The sequence below is a fragment of the Callorhinus ursinus genome, unplaced genomic scaffold (assembly GCF_003265705.2).
Source record: "Callorhinus ursinus isolate GAN/ISIS: 27379988/994484 unplaced genomic scaffold, GSC_fseal_2.0 scaffold14, whole genome shotgun sequence".
NCBI lineage: Eukaryota > Metazoa > Chordata > Mammalia > Carnivora > Otariidae > Callorhinus > Callorhinus ursinus.
The window spans coordinates 37,847,944-37,870,977 of NW_027397076.1; the positions used below are offsets into that span (position 1 = coordinate 37,847,944).

At 37.1% G+C, this 23,034-nt stretch overlaps 1 protein-coding gene across 14 annotated transcripts in view; it reads left to right on the forward strand.

Moving 5' to 3' along the window:
* The window catches only part of GRIP1 (glutamate receptor interacting protein 1), a 661,959-nt gene that overhangs the window by 457,023 nt on the left and 181,902 nt on the right, over positions 1-23,034 (forward strand). For 13 of the 14 annotated variants that reach the window (XM_073900694.1, XM_073900696.1, XM_073900699.1 and 10 more), the window contains one exon: positions 21,278-21,358. The exons of the other annotated variant lie outside the window; for it this stretch is intronic. In XM_073900694.1, coding sequence (XP_073756795.1) covers positions 21,278-21,358 — 81 coding nt within the window. The remainder of the gene's footprint in view (positions 1-21,277; positions 21,359-23,034) is intronic. 14 annotated transcript variants of the gene reach the window in all.

Genomic DNA, 23,034 nt, shown 5'->3' on the forward strand with positions numbered 1-23,034 from the left:
ATATTGAGAGAAATAAAAAGAGAATGTGATGAAGCATTCATATTGGTCAATTAATTCATGTGATGATTCAAGTACCCTGATATCATTAGCTTTGATTAAACATCATTCTTGTAAAAACAGTTGAGAACTAAAGCTTATTAGATGGATAATGTCACTTAAAAAAGATGAGTAGGACCACCAATGCAGCAATTTATAAGCATTTTTTTTTCCTTTGGCTAGGTGAAGGAAAGGGCCAGATCTGAGATGGGGTCTCTTTGAGTAATTAAAGCCGGCTTATCTCCCAGTACCACTGTAGAGCTGGTTTCTGAAGTTGAAAGGAACCCCAGACTATACATCTCTACCTCCCAAACACACACACACACACACACACACACACACACACACACACACTCCCACTGATTGCTTGTCAGATTGTTCCCTAGCTCTTGAGGAGACAAGTTTGGTTTCATTTCTCCTGTGACTTACTCTTCAGGAACCAGATAGACCTTTCAAAACACCCATCTGCAACTCTGATAAGGCCTTTTGGGATTTATTCTAATAAATGGGTATTTTGCTTTAATTTCAATCCATGCCTGGAATGTGCATATCAGGATTTGGCCAGAGCAGATTGTCTTCATTCGGGATTAGGCCATAGTGACTGTAAATCCCAAACAGCCACTCATTTCCCCCCTGAGAATCAGAGAGCAAGGGGGTTGAGAGAGATGCAGACAGTCACATCAGTTACTTTTACTTATTTGGTTGGTCGGTTTTCCAGTTCTGAGACAAAAAGCTCCTGCCCCTCCCTCACTTTTTTTGTACCCTTGATTTTAGCTGCCTTTTGAGGCTAATGCCTCCCCCATCCCCCACCATCCTCTCCCCACACCTCTTGCTTGTGGTTGGAATGAAGGTAGAAAGCAAAGAAAATCAGATATACAAGGCCTGTCATGGGTGCTAAGAGGGTCACTTGGCTTAGGTCTCACTTTTATAAAGACTTTCAAGCTTAGATTTTTACCATTATTTGTATATACGTGTCCCAGAGATTCATGGACAGCATTGCAAGGCGTAGGTGTTCCGCTTACAATTTCACAGTGTATTAGATCCTAGAGCTCTAAGTGCATGAGAGATTAAAATATATTTTATAAATCATATAACTAACTATAAGGCACTCTTTGGAGGTTAATATGTTAATTTGTTCAATATAAATATTTAAGGTATTCTATAATTTGGGTAGCCCCATTTCAGTTATTTCATTACTGAAAAAAAATTACCAATTGTCTCAAAAATTTTAAGTAGTGTAGGCCTCACTCGATTTTATGAAATCCCTGGGTACTCAAAAGGGCTGAATCATACACATCATTGTGTCTCTTAACTAAAGCCACCCAGACAATGAGATGCAGCTATGAAGATTTCTGGAAGTGATATTTATAAACATTTATGGAGAGAAACTAAGTGTCAGTTAAAACTTTCCTGGTCATATTTCTAGAGACGTGTCATTCAGCGGTCCCTGAAAAGGTATTCTAAATTCTAATGCAAGCATACTTTTCATTAAAAGAATACCATTTATTACAAACATTAGCATATTCATTTAAGATAAATCAAATTTCTGCTTCAAAATCATACTTTTACTGGTACATAGTGTCTGTCTATTTTGATGCTGAATTTAGGTTTCTTATGTTGTCAATGAGTTCTATACAATTGCTCATATGTAATATATAATAAGGAGCAGTGCACTATATTTGATGCTGCAAATCTAGGGACCTGGGCAGGCCTGACTCCGCCTCTCTCTTCCTTTGTGAACTTTTAGTGGCTCATTGACCCTTTCAGATCCTCAAAACATTGTAAAGTAAGGAGGTTGCCCTATAATTTCTAAGGTCCTTCCCAGTTCTTGAGCTCTATGGCCAAGAGCATGATTTCATTATTTTAAATTATTATAAAGGATTTTAGTTGCTGTATTTGATTTTATTATATGGTATGTGTATACATTATTACATAAATATGTTGGTCAGGAATGCATTCAAAATATTCATTCAACAAATACCTCCTATGTTCTAAGCCACATAGACTATATGCAAGGCTCCTGCTCACATGCAGTTCATATTCTAGTGGAGGAAATAGACACCAGACAAGTAAATAAACAGACATTGCTGATAGCTCTAGGTGTTGGAAAAGAAATAAAAATACGTTAATGGACAGAGAGTGGCTTGGGAAGAGAGGGCCAAATTGGGAAAGGATGCCCAAGGATGAAGAGATGGCATTTCAACAAAACCAGAGTAAGAGGCTGGTTGTGCAAAGGCCTGGGGAAATAATGTTCCAGGTAGAAGGAATAGCAGGAGTAAGGGCTCTAAGGTGAGAGTGACCTTACCATGGTCAAGGAGCCAGAGGAAGGCCACTGTGGCTGGAGTGTAGTGAATGCAGAGGAGAAACATAGAAAGATACATGATGTAAGAGAGACGAGTAGGGCCAGATTATACCTGACACCATGGTTGGGTTTCTACATGTTACTCTAAGTATAACGGAAAGGTGGGCGCTTGGGTGGCTCAGTCGTTAAGCGTCTGCCTTTGGCTTGGGTCATAAGTATAACGGAAAGCCTCTGGAGACCTTTAAGCCAAAGAGTATTATGACTTTTTGCGGGGGGAGGGGGTTAAGAGATAAACTCGGGAAGTCATATGGGCAATAAGTGGGCAAGTTTGGGAGTCTATTTCAGTAGTGCAGGGAGATAATGGTGACTTAGATCAGGGTGGTAGCAGTATAGATGGTGATAAGTAAATGGATTGGATAAATATTCCAAGGAAGAGCCAGCAGAACATGCTTATGAATACAAGGTAAAATGTAAGGGCAAAAGAGAATCCAAGATAATTCAGAGGTTTTGGGCTGTAGTAACTGTTTGGGGTGCCATGGAGTACTGGAGGTGGAGGAGAATCAGTCATTCTATTTTGGACACGTTAAGATTGCAATGCCTTTTCAATATTCAAGGGAAATGATAGATAGACAGTTGTATATCCTGAGTCCCGAGTTCAGGGGGAGACCATGGCTGCAGGTATAAATATGGGAATCATTAGCATTTAAAGGCATGGAACTGGTGGAGATGGGGGTTGGTAGCTAAGAGAAGGAGAGGCATATCCATGTTTATAGGCTGAAAGAGGGAAGAGAGAAGGGAAGGGAGGCATCAATTGGTGGAGGCCAAAAAAAGGTGTGGTTGTTGAGGTAAGTGGGAAGCTAGGACCATCTGCTATACCTAAACCCACGCACACAGAGAGATTGACTCCTGTGATGTTGCCAAAATGTCAAGAATGAAGAGATCAAGGAATAGATTTAAAATAACATTAATGAGGAGACAACCTTCTGATCAGAAGTCAGTGCTACCTATACTGCGTTTTAAGTGTGTACTATTTTTATCGTTTTAAACTCCAGGATACAGAAGCACTTTTTTAATGCTTGCAGAGAATAAACTTAAATCTGATGAAAAGTAATTGCCCCCTAATAGTGATTCAGGAAAAGAGAACAAATCGGTGTGCCCTGGGCAGCCTTCCAGCAGATCTCTCTTCCTAGCTAGGAGATGATTTATAATACCCAAGAGTGCTCGCCTTTTGCCATATTTCATGTTTTAAAATAAAATTTTATAGAAAGAAATTAAAAAGTTCTTTTTTTCAAAGTTGTTGCTGGACTGGATAATGATACCACCCCTATCCTTTGTCATCATTTGTCATGCAAAGCAAGGATACTAGTGCATATTCATTATTTAAAAGCTGTGGCTGCCTTGTTATTCAGTTGTTTCTCATTTATTTAATTAAAATTCTGAACTGAATTACAACGTAAAAAACATTCTATGTGTAGGCAGCGTGTGCATCCCAGAGTTGGGCTGTATACAAAACAATGCCACTGGAGATATTTAATGGAACAAATGCAAACCAAATTTGTGCAATTAGTGATAATTATACATAAAGGATCAGATGAGCAAGTCATTTTTCTCATTCTAGCTTAAACCTTTACGAGGAGCATTAGTCCCAGGGCCACCAGGGCACTATAAAAGAAGTAATTTAATAAATGATATTCTAGTACCGTAAAAGAATTGGCATTTGCCCACCTGACGTGTCTGCTTTAGGGGACTAAGTTGTGCCTCTGGGAGGATTTACCATATTATATTTTAAAGGTATGTTTTATATTTAATAGGTTTCATGTGTATTTTTAGGATTATTTAACTGTGTTTTTAAGGAGCCGTTTTTAGCCCTCTCAGAACTCATCTCTAAGTAATTCAATTATGTGTGAACAGCGGTGCCTTTGTTCTCAGTTGTCAGGGTTCTGACAGTCCCTCAGAATAAAATAAAAACAAATGAAAAAGAAGAAGTCTAGGCCCTTAAAAATCCCCACTTGCATGATTTTTATTCCTACCAAATACAATCAGTTAACATTTATCAAGCGTCCAGGAGGTCCCTGACACCTTACCAGGCCAGAGTGGCAGGAAGGAGCTGGTATTATTGAACCTGTGCCACATCCCAAGATCTTTACACACATTCTCCCAATTAATTCTCACAAGTGTGAAAAATAGGTATTGGTATCCCTGCTTGAGAGATGAGAAAATTAAGGCTTAGAGGATTTATGTAATGTGCCCAATGTAAATGGAGAAACCAAGTTTCAAACATTTTATGACTATAAAGCATGGGTGCCTTCCACATTACCAAGTTAACTCTCCACAAAAGAAGCCCCATTTCGATGTTTGAATTCTTTGCAGTCATATTTGCTGAGAAACATTAGGCATCCGGTGAATATAATATAGAAATAGTACACACATGCACTCTGTTGCTATTAAGCCTTAAGAAGAAAAATATATAATAAAAAATTTTTTTAATGAACAGAGGACTCTGAGAAACATTTTTTGAAAGAATACATACAGATGGCCAATAGGCACATGAAAATATGCTCAACATCAGTAATCATCAGGAAAATGCAAATTAAAGCCACAATGAAATATCACCTCACACCTGTCAGATTGACTGTTAGCAAAAAGACAAAAATAAGTGTTGGTGAGGATTTAGAGAAAAGGGAGTCCTCGTACTCTACTGTTGGTAGAAATGTAAATTGGTATAGCCACTATACAAAACAGCGTAAAGGTTTCTCAAAAAATTAAAAATAGATCTACCATATGATCCAGCAATTCTACTTCTGGGTATTTATCCAAAGAAAATGAAAACACCAATCCAAAAGAGGTATATGCACTTCTGTGTTTACTGCAGCATTATTTACAATAGCCAAATATGGAAGCAATTGTCTATCCATAGATGAATGGATAAAGAAGATGTGTTATATATACAATGTAATATTACTCAGCCATAAAAAAGAATGAAATCTTACCATTGTGACAATGTGGTGGGCCTAGCGGGTATTATGCTAAGTGAAATAAATCAGACAGAGAAAGGCAAATATAATATGATTTCACTTATATGTGGAATCTAAAAAACAAAATAAATGAACAAACAAAACAAAACAGAAGCAGACTCATAGATACAGGAAACACATTATTGGTTACCAGAGTGGGGGTTGAAATGGGTCATGGGGATATAATGTACAGCATGGGGAAGGTGGTCAATAATATTGTAATAACTTTGTATGGTGACAGATGGTAACTAGACTTGTGGGAATCATTTCATAATATATAAAAGTATCAAATGCTTTGAGGTATACCTGAAACAAATAAGATATTAAAGGTCAATTATACTTCAATTTAAAAAAATAAAAGGAGAGGGGCACCTAGCTGGCTCAGTCAGTGGAGCATGTGGTTCTCAATCTCAGAGTTGTGGGTTCAAGCCCCATATTGGGGGCAGAGGTTACTTAAAAACAAAATCTAAAAAATAATAATAAAATTATTTTTTTTATAAAAAAAAAGTTGTAGAAGAAAAATTAAGAATTGCCTTCTCTCACCTACTTCCAGTTGGCTTATCTTTAGTGGTGGCAGAAATACAAATGGGGTAAATGTTTGCCTCCTTTCTATTTATGAAATTTGTAAGAGGCCTACATGATTTGCAATCTAGATGAAAAGAGATCATTTAGTGGATGGACATCCAGGTCTTAAGTCTGATAGACATTACTCACAGACCGGCTTGCTCTCCACTGAGCCTAGGGGCCCGTGGGATGAGGTCCAACCTCTGCATCATGCTGCATCTCATTTATGTGCAAATATGCAATGCAAGAAGTTCTGGGATCAAAAGGAAAGCAGATAAAGGAAATGGGAAAAGATGATTTAATTATGCAAGTTGCTTGAAGCTTTCTGGTATTTCTCCACCAAATTTAACATCTTTTTTTTTTTCCAATTAAGTGTGTAGATATTTAAGAAAGGTAGTAAAGCTTTCTACTTGGCTTAACAAAGAATTGTGTGACCTAATAGATTTTTAGCTAAAATCTCCCATTATTGGAATTTGAAAAGTATCCCTTGAACTGGTTTCCTGGAGGGAAGTTGCTGACAGGAGTAGGGCCATCAGGGCTTTCATATTTCAGTTTTATCATCTCTGTTTACATAAATGTGACTTTTTCAGATAACGTACAAACACTTGTACTTATTTCAAGCAATACATCCCTAATTGTCAAAGACGCAAATATCTTAGCTTTATTGTACCCAGCATAGCCATTATGTGTTGTTTACTCTTTCTAGCACAATAAATAGCAAATGTTTTGTTAAGCTTGTCTTAAGCAAAATAGAAGCCAGTAAAAGCTGCAGTATACAGTGCAGAAACGTGAAGGCAGACGCTACTTAAAATCAGTACCCAGATTGCTCAGTAGATCAACACACACCTGCATACCCTGTCTAAGCTGTGTCTTTCTGCAGTACACATGTAGATGGTACGTATCAAATGGTCATCATGCCCACCTCCATGTAGATGGTACATATCAAATGGTCATCATGCCCACCTCCACAATGTCTGCTACGCTGGGTTTGAATTATTCACTTTGGACCCCTGAGATAAATTAACTTCTCACGTAACTGTTCTGTTCTTCTATAAGCTGTGGACCTGCATTACATATCTGTAGGCTGTCGCCAAGCTAAATTGCAATTTCTCTGAAAGCATCTCTTGTTATAATGTGGCAATCCTAAACATAGAATTCCAAAGTCTGAGAATTTATATAACTTAAAGCACAAATTTGCATGTATTTTCTAAAAGTTGACATTTCTTTAATATTCTAGATGCTCCATACCATCTTGATTCTTGCCATTAGCTCTAAGGTCTTGCTCATTTTACTGCAGGACTCAAGAGGAGAGTTATATGCAAACAATGAATCATGGAACATTACAGCAAAAACTAATGATGTAATGTATGGTGATTAACATAACGTAATAAAATTAAATTAAAAAAAGAGGAAGTCACTGAGATAAAGGTGATGGCCTCCAACTTCTGCCCATGGCATTTGCCCTATAGGATAGGAGAGGAGGTTTGTCTTGGGGTTGAAAGGTCCTTTTAGATGTCCTGTTCATATGCATACTTTCTCTTACCAGTGTTCTTAGGTGTAGAGACATATATGTAGGGTTAACTGCATCTATCAAATATATCTGTATGTGTTTGTGTGTGTGTTCATGTGTATGTAGACATAGGTACAGATACAAATATATAAATGTAGATACAGATCTCCCTGATGGTCTCCTATGGCGTTGATATACACTGATCTAGAAAATTTAAACAATGTTTACGTTGAAAAAATACTTAGTGATTTGCTTGTCAACATTGGATTTCATAAAAATCTCTGTTTAAAAATACACTGTGGCTCAGAGTTAAGTGCTTAGAAGAACCCTTCTAAAGCTTTGACAGTGTGATTTTAAAATACCTTAAGGCAAATTACATGGCAGATGAGAGTGAGTCAGAGAAAGTTTTAGTTATCATAAATGAACCTCCTCTACGGTATTATTGCTAATAGAATCCAATATAGTTTTCCATGATTACTTTCATGATTGAAGTGTCCCAAAGCAGAGCCAAACTCAGTAATGAAACTGACAAACAGTGATGGAAGAAAAGGTTTCTTTTATTCTAGATGTTTGTACATGTCAGTAACTTGTTAATTGGAGAATTGGAAGAGTCCTAGTGAGTATAATGCTACAAAATCAGTTCAAAATTAAACATTCACGTTTTGTAGAGTTGATTTGCATTTTCCTTGTTTGTCCTAATTAACTATGAAAGCTGAATCTTTGCTCAGGCAAGATTTATGTGAAAAAGTAGCGAAGTTGATGAAGGAGATACAACCCAAGGAGAGTTAGACAAGCAAGTAATTCGTGAGGAAATTGTATGTCTGAATAATTTGTCTCAGTAGCAAATGAAGATAATTTGATCATCTTTGGACTATTAAATCTAGGTCCTTGGGTTTTAAATTTTTATTTTGCCACTGACAAATTGAATCATAATAGACCACTTAATATCAGTGAATTTCTCCAACTGAAAACTCTGCAAATGGTATCTCATAGCTTTGAAAAAATGACCTGTCAAGTATCTGCCTCTTCATTATGATAGAAAATGGAAGGACAGGTTGGACAACATTCATTTGGGTTTACAATAGTCAGAGAACACACACTTCCCTCTCCACTAAAGTTTGTTTGTTGTGTAAGCTCTCTCTATTGAGGCGGTGCAGCAGTATTGGGGAATGAATGGTCGGCCACTTATTAGCTGTTTAGCCTTAGAAAGATTTTTAGCTTCCCTGAGATTCAGTTTTCTGATCTGTGAAAATGGGGATAATAATATCTATAGCTGCAAAAGTGAATCCCCAATCAAAGGAATTCATATTATGAAGAAAAACAGGTCGATGATTACAGGATAGTATGGTAAGGGCTATCGTGAAAACATTTATTGCTGAGGGATCTCTGCTGACTCTTGTCTATCCCTCAGCTTCCTAAGACACCAGGTTAATGGATGGAACCACCACCTTTTGAACTCACGTCAGTCCTGGTGCTTTATTTATGCTGTTTACTCAATCCTCACAGCAGTCCTAGGAGGTAGGTACAGTACTATTTTCCATTTTATAGGTGAGGAGACTGGTGCTCAAAGAGAATAAGTAACTTGTCCAAGGTCACACAGTTAGTAACTGACAGAGCCATATGAACTATGAAAGTTGCATTAGAGTAAAATTCTGGTGTATTAAATGGGTTTGATGTTTTGCATACAAAAATTATTTCTGGTCTAACACCCTTGTAAGGTTTTGTCTGTATAATCACCGCCTCTCCCTGTAAAACCAGAGAGTATCCAAAGTAGGGCTTTAAATAACAAAAATCACACACTTCCTGGATTTTGACAGCCATGATAAATCCTGCTTTAATCGTGCATTAAAAACACATGTCATCTGTTTGATAAGCAGTCATCTGCTATTGCTTGACCTAGCAATGAATTAATAAAGCAAAACGTGTGGCAATCAAAGGCATATGTATGAAGTGTATTATTCCCAAGGCATCCAAATGTGATTCTCACCCTTCGCCTAACGGGCAAAAAGGTGTTGGCTCTAAAATGGTATATAACGACACTAGCTCACACTTACAAATTGAGCTTAAACCTGGGAACTTTTTAAAACTATAAGTTATTAAAAAGTGAGTTCAGAGATAGGTCTTGAAATGAGCCAAGGCCAGAAAAGATGACCGTCTTGGAAAGAATAGCTAATATGTGTTAGTCACTGGGCTTCGTAGGCTCCCTGTGAAATTGTTAGGTCTAGCAAAGAGTCTGCACCTATCTGTCCAGTAACTCTGCTGCACAGAGCCACTCCTTAGTCTGAGAACTGAGATTGCAGCACCCCTACTCTGGGGCCTGGCTATTTGTAGATATGGTCTGGGGGAGCCAGAGGAAGAGGAAAGACAGACTTCAGTGAGCTCCTTTGCCGACCACATGAAGCATACCACCATTTTCTCCATTGTACTGCTAGTTGTCGCCTGGTCCAAGATTTAGTTTCCCCTTCTAGCTGCATGAACACTAATGAAAGGTTTGAAATATTGTAAGCAGCAGGCTATGAACATGGTGTCTAGAATAGGAAAGGAGAAAGAGAATGTCCCACGATTTATTCATTTTAAGATGATAAACCACTTGTAGGAACCAGTTCATAAATGCTCTATCAGTAGAGAATGGTTGGCCTAGAGTAGGAGTTAGAGAGAGAAACTCAGCCAGATTTCATCTCCTAAAATGCTTGGGGCTTCTTGGCTAAAAGGCATTCTTTCAAGTGATTTGTTTATGTGCCAGAAAAAAACTTGAATCTTATATCATAAATTAAGCTAAGAATTCATGGCAAGGAAGTAAGATCTAAAAACTGGGAGAAGATATTTTCTTTTCTAAACTGAAATTCCAGGAAATCTTCAAATGCAGCCCCAAGTCCCATCCTCTTTTGGTGATATATAGTCACCCAGAATACACCCAGGAGTGACTAGTGTATGAAAATGTGCCTCTCTTTTCATACACACGCGCGCGCGCGCGCACACACACACACACAGACACACAGAAATTATAAAAATGGATGTGAATCAAATTTTGGTAAATAATATATCATTGTGGGGGAGAGCCGACCCTATAAAGACGAGTAAATTAAAGCTTCGTTTCTGCACTTTGCTCCCTGGGAACATTCAGGCACATTATTTCATCTCTATAAGCCTCTATATCCTCATGTTTTGAGTAGTATAATTGTACCTGCACAATTATATTGTTGTGAATATTGATAATGTATATGAGGTACTAAGCACAGTGCTAGGCATGTAGTATACTCCACATTGCTCTCGGTTTTAATACAATAGTAGTTGTATTTAAATTCACCATACCATAATAAAAAAATAATAAAATTTTAAAAATAAAGAATTAGATTGAAAAAAAATTCACCATGGAATCTACTATTTTGGGTGAACAATGGCAAATTCTTTCTTAAAACCAGAACTCCTTTTGTAAAACGAATTTATCTTTTGTGTGTGGGGGGGGGTGTGTGTGTGTGGGGTGTGTGCAGTTCTAAGTATTATTGAGTTGTGAGGATAAGATTATATACATAAAGGACTAAGACTCATGCTGTCATACAATGAGTGCTTGGTAAGTATTAGCTATAATTGTTTATAGTATTTTTAGTATTATTTACATTTAAAAATGTCTTACAGTTTTCTCAAGTAATTTGAACTACTTCCTAAAGAGAGCAGAAAGTCAGAAGTCAAGGAAATGTCTCTAAGAAAGTGTTTAGGTTATTTGTAGAAGAAATCAGTGGCATTGTTGTATAATGACAGAAGCATCTAAAAAATCTTATATGATTACAGTCAAACCCTAATTTTTCTTCATGTCGCTTGCATCTTTCACATATAACCAGGGAATTCAACCTGAGGTTCACTTTTCTTTCTGTCTACTTTGCTCTCTGAAAAATTCTGTCTTAATCCATTTTCCCCATTACCACAAAGTCTCATCTCCTGTTCCACTGTTTTGATTATTAATGAAAGTAGACTCTTAGAAAAAGCTTTGGTTTTTCTTGACATATTGGAAACATCCTTTGGAGTATTGTTTCTAAGGCCACTACACACTTGAGCCATGAAAGAGGGAGTTGGGAGTCACACGGTGGGTTTGACACATATGTCCTTGTGCTTTGGGCAGATCAATAACCCTGGGGAAAACAGTCTCTGCTCCTAGCTCCAAAATGTTACTCAAGCTTATAAATTCATGCTACTTATTTTTCCCATTCTATTACTCCAGGATGCTAGATATAGAGATAGATTTTCCAGCTTGTATATTAGAAACTGAGTCTGAATGGTGGTAGTAATACTTTTTCTTTTTCAGTTTCATTTAGAAACTCATCAGCTATAGTGACCATCTGATCATTTATTTGTATGAAGTAATTTGCCAGAAGCTGGCATTTATTTTAGCTTATACTATACTTGGTTAACAAAAAAAAAAAAAAAAAAAAGGAAAAATACTGAGCCACTGAACCAGATTGGAAAGTTGCCTTAGTTATAAACTTATCACTGATTGCCAGCAACAGGTGAGGGCTTTAAAGGCTATTTTCTCAATAATCAAACCTATACCAGAATGCTCCGCCCCACAACTGTAGGCTAATCATTCTTTTATCTAATGATATCCAGTGTTTGTTCACTCACTGGCGCAAGACATAGACCTCTTAAAATGAAGTCATCCTGATTGCATTTTGCTTCCTCTTATTTTTTCCATAAATTTTAACCTCATTCTTGCAACTGATATTTCATACTGAAATGTTCTAAATATAGAAAGCATCATAGTAATATCATCTAAAAGAAGAACTCTTGGAGAGTCCTGATTTTTACAAATCTCCTTCTTCTTCTCTGCAGCTTATACTAGAAATGCTAAAAGTGCCCCAGACAAAGGGACAAAAAAATGAAGAGATTTGAGTAATCAAGAGATATAATTTAAATGATCCAGTTTTGAAACTGTGACCATTTATTGGAATGTTTTTAAAAATCTCAATCTTTTCAATGAAGACATGAAGTTTCATGAGTTATCTCTAGGAAATCTATGTACTTTTAAAAATTTTTCCCCAAATGTACTGCAGTTGAAATTGTGATCAATATGTGTCAAAGTAACTTCTTTTTTTTAATTATTTTTTATTCCAGTGTAATTAACATACAGTATTATATTTGTTTCAGATGTACAATGATTTAATAATCCTATACATTGCTCAGTGCTCAGCAAGATAAGTGCACTCTTCATCTCCTTCACCTGTTTCACCCATTCCCCACCCTTCCCCCCTCTACCAAACACCAGTTTGTTCTCTGTATTTATCAGAGTAACTTCTTAATTTCATATTATTATTGGTCAAAAAATGGGGGGAACCTTAATTTCTCTAAATGTTTTATTTATTTCTATTGATCCACCCAGCTCTATCTGCTATTGTATATAATCTTTGATTCTTATGACCCTCCAGTAATATTCAGATATGTTCTAGCCTCTTTATACTCAAATACTTTTTCCTGAATGATGGTGCACTTTTTAAATAAGAATTAGCAAATGTGGCTTCAGATAGCCAGTATTTGTTACCCTGAAGTAATTCATATTTTTCACTACATTATTATTTTAATGCCAAGAGCTTGTTGAAGCTACACGTATTTCATAGCGTTAAGATACCGAGAATATTAGCAGGCATAATTGGTGGTAAAGTCAGAGAATTAAAGCATATAACCCTCCCTACATGTAGAAAATATAGAAGCTGTATTGAATTTAACTTTTTAAAGTTTTTAATTGGGATCTGATATGGTAATGAAAATAAGCCTCCTGGCATAGTGTCCATCCCTCTAGAAATGTCGATTCTTTGGTGATGAGGCCAGTCGGTGATTGCTCTGACTCTTGTTCATCTGTTCCTGCTGGAAACAATACTAAGAAGCATAAGTGTTATCATTTGTGATTCAGACACATGAGCAGTGGAAATGCCTGAGGCAGAAAATGTGCAATTTCATGCTCATTAATTTCAGAGAGGATTTACAAATTAACCTGGCTCGAGATATTACTCTTCCAAAAAACCTGTAGGCATCACCAAGCAGCACAGTTACTGCAGACCACTTCCACAAGGTTGACCAGATGCTCAGGGGCCACAGTGGTCCTGTGCATGCCTACACAAAGATCATAGGCCAGGTTCTGTGCTGGAGAACTTCCCGGTTCCAAGAGAACTGTGTGCATGCAAGGGAGTAACTTTGTGTCTAAAGAAAAGAGTTTAAGGAGATACTACCACAGAAGATTCTTTCCCCCATGTCCCTACCATGAGACAGGACATAACTTTTCATTTTCAGTTGTCTTTTACTGGCTCGGGGGTAATAACACCTTACTGTTTCCTGTCTCTGCCTTAATCAATCAACTGCTGTAGATAATCTGACCTTAGATGTATCCGGTTACCCCCATAAACTAGCCATTTTAGGATTGTCAAAGGGTTTAAAGTGAATCAAGAGAAGATGGAATTCACTCAGAATCATAACATTGCAACAGTTTCATTTCCATTTGAGGAAATCATTCCATAAGTAATTTGATAATTATAGTATTTCAGAACTGGGGATATCATTGAAGATATTCTGACAGCTTCTTTGTGGACCACCACTGACACAATCAGGTGACAATCAGAACAGATGCATCCTCACTACCTATGCTGTTGCTGTTGGTCAAATCAATTGGAACAGGGCTTCCCAAATTTTAATGTGCATACAAATTACCCAAAGATTTTGTTAAATCTGATTCCAAAGATCTGGGGTGGAGCCTGGGATTCTACATTTCTGACAAGCTCCCAGATGATGCCCATGCTGCTTGTCTATGGGGACCACACTTTGAGTAGCAAGGCGTTAGTTAATGGAGCAGAGGGAGAAAAATGGTCTTGTAAGACAGGCCTACAGCAATATGAACTCTACTGTTGGCATTGTTTTTAGCTATAATATTTGATCCCTGAAATGGTTATGTGATTGTGATTAATATAATTTTAGAGGACATTCTATCATTGTGAAGAAGCCACTGTACATTTGTTTTTAAATGAAGTCACTCTCTGGATGATTTCTTTATTTAATGTTCAAAAGCAAAAGACCTGGCCCCCTTTAAGAATATAAATCACATCTGTGTCTGATTTATAAAACTGTACAGAAACATGCAGAATCAAGGAAGGACAACAATGTCATGCGGATGCAAAACAGCTAACAAAAGAGAGGAGGGAAACCATCTCTTCGTAGGAAGAAGACTGGACTGGAGGAGCACACTGCCTCTGCCTTCTGCCATCAAGCTCAGATCATTCCCGCTCCCTTCTGGGTTTGAATCTAGTTTGTGGACTACTTCATCCATTAGGCAGGGAGATTAAACTAATTCGTTCTCACTGTCAGATGTAAGCAGTTATCCGTATCATCGCTTCAACACACCACAGTAGTAGAACTGAAGCCCATGTACGACTCAGAAGCTTCTGACTCTAGGAAAAATTGAGGGTGCATTTTTTTGTTTGGCCCTAGGGGGGAAAAGTTTATTTTATCAGAGACTAAGAACTATTTGGAATTGGAGAGGCGGATTGGGCCATATCTTTGAGTGTGTTTTTCTTTAAATTGTGTGGGGTATAGTGCTTGTATTTATACATTATTTTAATAAGTATAAGATATAAGTAGGTCTATTGTCAAAACCCTTTGACAGCTACCCTGTAGGAAATCTTGCTTAAATTTTAGAATGTGCCATCAAACCACCAAGGCAGCAAATTAAACTGGAGGTCTAGTGTCTAAAAAAGAGAAACGGCCGACTTATAATACGTTCATGCTGGGCTGGGATAAAATGTTCACAAGATCCAGGTCCTGAAAAGATTATGGTCCCACATCACACAAAACTTCCATGTTAGTTGAAAATTAAAATGGCCTGTTTCTTGATTTTTCTGATTGCAGAATTCTGGATACGTTTGTTGCAATAGAGCTGTCTTTTTCTTCCTGTGCCCCGCCCCCTCCACCGTACCCTAAGCCTGTGCTCATTTCCCCCCTCAGCTAATGAAGCGCATGTTCTAATCTCAAACCCACAAAGCAATAAGGATTCTTCAATCACCATTCCACTTAAAGTTTTATTATCTTTTATCCACTTTGATTCCTAGTTTGCACATAGTAGGCACTAAAATTTGTGGAATGTAATTGAATTCAAGGGACAGATTATTCCCTTCACAATGGATTTCATTTTGTTCATTCATGAAAAACAGAGTTTTTTTCTGAGTTTGTAATGACATGCATGAACGTTGTGCCATGAGCTGCCTATCTCCCCACTGCTAGGGAATGGTCGTAATGTTTAACTGCAGAAAATGCCTTTTTTTTTTTCCTAATCAAGAAGTTAAGGGATTCGTTGGCTTAGCAGGTGCCTCAATTGTGCATAATTAGTTGCTAGGAATTGTTTAGCGTAGGCTGATTAGTCTCAGCCAGAGGACATTAATTTTTTTTTTCTTCAACAAAGCCACAAACATAGCTAGGGATCCTTGAAACCATAGTCATATCCACTCCCTTTGGGAAGCCCAGACACTGGAAATGGGCGGGGCAGGAGATGGAGAGACAAGAAGCAGCCTGATTACACATGGATGCTATTTGATGTCAGGCAACCATTCAAGGTTATGAGAATAGGAGGGGACCTGCGTCCATTCCTCAAGATGTAGTTCTCTTAGCTCCAGCATGGGCTTTGGTCATGATCCAGAATGAAGCATTACTCCTTAGTGCCTGCTATCAGCTTTCCAGGTTTATAAACACCAGCTTCACTTGGAATATGTAATCAAAACAAATGATCTGTGTTTGCCCCTCCTGTGTTTGGCACATGAGGAGACTGACCAAAGTTGGGGGAATGCGAGGGACAGATGGTCTTCCCCATTGTTCCACTTCTGTTTTAAGTATATGCTTGACTAAGCCCTTTCTGTGCCTCTGTCACAGTGTCGCTTCTCCATTTAATGGAAGGCATTTTCCCTAGCCTCATGGGATGTCACTCTAAAAGCGACCTGTGCTCTTCCTTGTTATTACCAATATACAGCTCCTATGACAGTGGGCGGCCATCAAGTGTGACAGTGATTATTTAGCTGCTAAGATGTCATGAGGAAAGGTTGACAGTTCTGACACCCCGTGATGCCCTTAATGATTACTTACAGCATTCACTTCAGTGAGCAGTAACTCACCAGTTGAATGTCTGCTTTGCCCCTATGGTGACTTTCAATAAGGCTCCCTTTGTATATGATCCACCATCAAAGTCAAAGCTGGACGTCCTGTGTGAAAATCAGAATTCTTTTGCTTAAAGGCATTATTTTAAAGGTTGTTTGATAAATCTTTCTGTAGTCTGAATGAAAATGAAAAGAAATATATTTTAATATTAGCTTACAAAGAGTCACAAATTTTTAACATACATGTTAAGTCAGTGCTTAATAGCTGTTGGGTAATGATGTGACATTAAAAGGAATAGGCTATAAACCTAGAAAAAGAAAATTAGAGGCAGGAAGGAGGATAGCTCATAACAAATGTTTGACTTTCTTCCTGTTGCTTATTTATAGTAAATGCTCTAGTTTGAAAAGTTGAATGTAATTCAGTCATCTATCAGCAAATGTTTAATGAATGCATGTTTGGTGTCAGACACAGTTCTGGAGATATTATCTACTGATTCCTTTCCTTATTATTTGACCTATTTTTTTAAATTCATTTATGTAATTGGGTGGAACTTGAAAGTCTATGTAGTGTCTCCCTGATAAGATAACGAAGTATTAACATGGATCTTATATTCAGTGAAACTTTTAAGGCCCTTATTGAGGAACAGTGCATTATATTGGCATTTATTTTAAGTTTGCATCTTCCAAAAAGTGAAGTTAAAAGTATAGATTGGTTCTGTGGTACAATTTAAGTACACTTCATTTTGGGCAAACAAATATGTGAAGGAAGGGGGAATGAGATTTATAGACACAAAAGGAATTAGCTATGATTGCTCATTTTCATAGCCTTCTCCATAGGAATTAACTTATATTATGCAAGCTCTTTGCTGGAGTGGTGTCCAGACACTTACCTGTGTGATACAGAAACATGCAACTAAGAACCTATCAAAGCTCATTGTTCATCCAAGAGGTCATAGCATAAGGAGGAAAGAGCATGGGAATAAAAAGAAAAGAAGATCAATCCAGACTCACTCTAGATGTGTGTTCATAAATTTACCTCTCTGGACTTTAAGTCCTGATAAGATGAAAGAGTAGTCTAAATCATCCCTTATAACCATGAAATTCTAATAATATGTCAACTAATCTCCATTAAGGAACACATGAGAAAACCACAATAGAAGACTCCATAGCTCTCCATGACTTTATGCTCAAGGATTAAAATGTACCCCAGACATTCTTATCCTTTAGTATCCTACTATGGACCCATCAGCCACTGATATATTCAGTGTCTCTTCTCCGCTTCTACTTTCAAGCAAAGTTTGTGAATCAAGAGTTGACTTTGAGTAAATCACATCAAGAGTTCATGTCCATTCTGTGATGGGTAGCTTTTTATAAAAGGCCTATGATTCCTCCTAGAGGTTTAAAATAAACAGATATTCTTAGGAAAAGTTTATTTAGAAACAAATGTTAGCCATTTGTATGTCTTCTTGGGAGACATACAAATGGCCAACAGACATATGAAAAAAAATGCTCAACATCACTCAGCATCAGGGAAATACAAATCAAAACCACAATGAGATACTACCTCACACTGGTCAGAATAACTAAAATTAACAACTTAGAAAACAACAAATGTTGGCAAGGATGTGGAGAAAGGGGAACCCTCTTACACTGTTGGTGGGAATGCAAACTGGTATAGCCAGTCTGGAAAACAGTATGGAGGGGCACATGCACCCCAGTGTTTATAGCAGCAATGTCCACAATAGCCAAAATATGGAAAGAGCCCAGATGTCCATCGCCAGATGAATGAAAAAAGATCTGGTGTATATATACAATGGAATTTACTCAGCCATCAAAAGGAATGAAATCTTGCCATTTGCAACAACATGGATGGAACTAGAGGGTATTATGCTAAGTGAAATAAGTCAGTCAGAGAAAGACAAATACCATATGATTTCACTCATATGTGAAATTTAGAAAACAAAACAGATGAACATAGGGGAAGGGAAGGAAAAATAAAATAAGATGAAAATTGAAAGGGAGGCAAACCATAAGAGATGCTGAAGTCTAGGAAACAAACTGAGGGTTGCTGGAGGTAAAGTGGGTGAGATTGGGGTAATTGGTTGATGGGCATTAAGGAGGGCACTTGATGTAATGAGCACTGGGTGTTATATGCCACTGATGAATCACTAAATTCTACCTCTGACACATATAAAAACTCACACACAAATGTTCAATGGTGCCATACTGCTGTGTCGCTGTGCTCCCCTTAACTCTCATGATAAATGTTACCAGGATTCTGACTCACTGCCTTTAGGAATTATTGCTTTCAACCTGATTGACTTTGGCAAGCTATTTTTAGATAATATCAAAATTACTTCAGTCTGGAACTTTGACCAATACAACTTTTGGCTTCTAGATTTTTGTTTACGCTCAGTAAGGACACTCTTAATACTGGGAGTGGGGGTGGGACTGGGGAATGGATATGTAGAGGCTGGCCAGGTGATCAGCTGTAATGTGGTTTCAACCTTTTAAGGATGTGCATTACTAGACTATCTCAGCTCTAAATCAAGGAAACTGTTTTCAAATATGAATGAGAAAACAATTTTACCAAGGTTGAGTACTTATGTAGTGCAAAGTGGTAAATTTCTAAAAAAAAAAAAAAAAAAAAAAAAAAGTAGCTCCTTAAAATAGAGCATTGAGTGCAAAAAATCTCCCAGAGCCTCCTGGGCAAATCTCTTATTGCCCTTTAAGAAAATCCAATGCTGGATTCAACCCAAGACTTTAATTGGCTGGACTCTTGACAAACTGAAAACTGAGGAAAGCCTTTAGGCTTCCAAGACGCTGCCCCTAAAACTGTATATCTCCTTGGCTCAGTGCTCTGTACTCATACAGTTTCAAAGTTTTGGATTATGAAAGAAAATATATTTTAATTGGTTTTATAAAGAATCCAGATTTTCACATAGAGTTAAGTTTTTTTTTTTAATAGGTGCTGTATAAAGCATATTGCTGGTTATTAAATCAGTACTGTGAGAAAAGCACTCATATACTCAAGTGGAAGTGGTGGGGCAAATAGAGACTTTTGTAGTGCAATGCTTACATTTTGTGTTGTGGTTTCTGATTATACTCAAAATTGCATTTGCAACATAACAATAAAAATTTTTTTTTAAAAATTGCATTTGCAAGGAGAAGAGTCAAAGATCTAGGATACTGTATCATAAGCAAAAATGATGCTGTTGATTGTATTGGTATCTGAAAGTTGGTAGATTACATCTAAGATTGGAAAAACAGAAAGAATTGTCTGACAAATGGGATATAAACATGAAACAGCATGATTTCCATTTTTTAAGTTAATTACAGCCTACCGCGGTGTTAATCGTTCCTTTTTGTCATTGCTTATAAAGGCCTTGTTAGTTTTATGAAGAAATCGTGAATCATTTCAACCAGAAGTACATCCTAGAACAGAATCGAGTTCCTCAGTTTTGAAACACAGACCACTGAGTTGGGAGAATTAATGTTTTCAGATGATAAAGCCTACTTGATGAATTAAATCACTGTAATATTTAATAGTTTACAATGTACAGTATGGTTCTTTTTAATCATTTAATGATTTCCTATTACAGCAATAACCACAACAAACCTACCTTACAGTGTGACCAGAAGTACCATTTGGATCATCTAGCTTGACTTGATTTACTAGATAATTATTTTACATTATGTCTACTCAGACCATATACATCTTATTCTTGAAAATGTTGAAGGTTGTCACTCAGACATCTCTTAACCTTATACAAATGCCCCATGCAAACTGAGAAGAATTCTTCCTTTCTTTTTTAACCCTAATATCTGCCATCCTAGATCATTACTCCTGTATTCCAAGCCAGAATAAATCCTTTTCTGTATTTAAATATAAGTCACTTTACTTAGATTTTCATGGATCCATCACCTCTATGATCTTGTCACTTAGTGTTTTGTTCGTTCAGCTTCTTGCCTAATTGTCACAGATATGCTGAGCTTTAGTCCTTCTGTCTTTTCAGTTGTTCTCTTCATGGTTCTGCAGGTTATTTTTATCTCTTTCTCAAAGAGGATGGATCAGTCCATTGCAATATCCGTCTTCTTTTGCCAAACCATCATTCCTTCCCTGTTCCCAACATAGCTTCTCTGGTCTTACTCTAAATGTCCCTGTCCCTCCATTTTGCTCTGGATGCCATTTCTCACTTCCAAGAAGAACCTGCTAGTTCTGTGTGTCTTTATTTTCCTGCAATACTAATGCTCTGTCATCTGCTTGTAATGCTCTGTCATCTGAAATATAACATTTCTTTTCATTTCCTTTGTTCTTCGAGCTGATTATTCTTAGTGCCCACTGAGCCATTTTATTCCTTTTTTCTCTTCCTCTTAGTGATATTCACTGATACTTATTTATAAATGAATCTAGGTGAAAGACAATTTGTACACTATATTTGCATAGTTCTTATCCTTTTATGCCTTCATGTACACTATAGCTTGATCCTGACACACCTAAGAGGTAGATGAGAAAGTATCTCCCTCTTCTATAGGTGAGGAAATGAATGTTCAGAACATTTTAAATGACTTGTCCCACAGCTAAGTCAAGGTTAAGACTCAGATCTCCCGACTCTTTCTCCTATTCCGTACTATATCACCTCTCTCTGGCAGAAGGATTGCAATCCATTAAAAGATCTTCACTGCATTAGAAACTGGATGGAAATTAACCAAACGCTTCATTGTACCTTTGCAGATGAGAGCCCCTACACTAAATCCGCCAGCCAGACAAAGCCGCCTGATGGAGCGTTGGCTGTGAGGAGACAGAGCATCCCAGGTTAGACCAGACTGTTGGATTTTTCAGCTGTTTTACTTTTGAACCCTGTTATTTGGTGATCCTAAATAGTTCCAACTTGGTAATAAAAATCAATGCAGTTTCATAGGGTGTGGACTGCATTCTACACAACTTGTTCAAAGGATATTCATAACAGCTAGACTTTGGAAAAGCTTGCCAACTTGTGAGAAATCATCTTATGTGTAAATCCTTTGTAAAATAACTTGAAGTTATGTCAGCTCTCACTCATTTGCTTACACTCTTCTCTGTTTCCAGGGGGTGACTTTCACAGCAGCATCTATTTCTTTGCTGAGACATACAAGGCAGAACAAAGGGGTTCGAAATTGCTGTGGCAGAACATACATTTGCTGAATAACAAATTGGTCCTTTCTTCTTAGCTCTTTGAACATGGATTTACTTCCACTGGGCAACTCTTGTAAAAATTCTGGGGCTTTGTCTCTTTAGGAAGCTGTGATTAGGATTCTTTAATTCAAGAAGTGATACCTGTTTTTTCAACAAAATATTTTGGACAAATATCTTAAAATGCCTTTACTCCAAAACTTCAATATTTTGAAGTTTTGAGTTTGAGAATGACACAAAAGTTCTAAAGGAGGAAAAAAATTCAAAATACTATGCAAGCTTGATGTAAACTAGTTAATCCATGGAAAAGCTCTCATGGAAGCAACTATACTTAAGAGAAGGGTTAAAACCATTAATACATTTAGACATTTATCAAAAATAATGTCTTTATATATTTTATACAAGTAAATTGAGTACCACTAAACCTTTGCTATGGGATTTTAGAGCATAGTAGTGTAACAATTCAGGAGAAATAAAGCAGTGTTTCCAACATTAAATTGAATGGTTTGGCAAAGTCTGTCAGTGAAAGGGGGATTTTTTCCATTTGAATAAGAGCAATATGAGTCCAGTTTCTGAGCAACCCTGCTAATGATTATTATTTACTTTTATAAGAATGACATGTGGTTATTTTTATTCTTATTCTGAAGGCTTGGATTCATTATGAAAGTTCATGGCTTATAAAGAGGCTGTAAATATGTTATACATCCTTGTTTGTGTGCTTTGAAGATTCTAAAGTAATTTGAATTCTATAATTGGATGGCATCACCCAGTGCCGAGATTTCTTCTATTCTGTTCTATAAAACATCATTCTTAATACTAGTCACATTTAGAAAAACTACTGTAGTCAGCTGTGGGCTGTGTTCTCTGCTTTCTCTTTGTCAGCAGTAAGGAAGTACCCAAAGTTTGAAGTTCAAGAATTCCAGTTATCCATCGATTCCTTCCTGGCTTCTCTACATTACCTGGTATGCACTACTCCTCTGCTGGAAAGAGTGAAGAGACTTCCTAATGTCCTTACCACTTTAGTGATATTGAACAAAAGCACTGACTATAATCATGTTTTCTTTTCATGGGTTCTCTAGTGTTACTAAATTATAACACATGTTTGAGGGCTAAACTTTTCCCTGAGATCATTAAGTAGTTTTTTAAGTTACGTGCTAGGTACACAGAAGTTGTTCATCATAATCCTTAGTTCATGACACACAGTGATTCTTCATTACAGAAATTTTTCCTTTGGTCCTCCTTATATCAATTTAATAGAATCAATTTATTTAGAATCACAAACCTTTTTTGTAGGCTTCACAGGTTATTTTCTTAGGGTT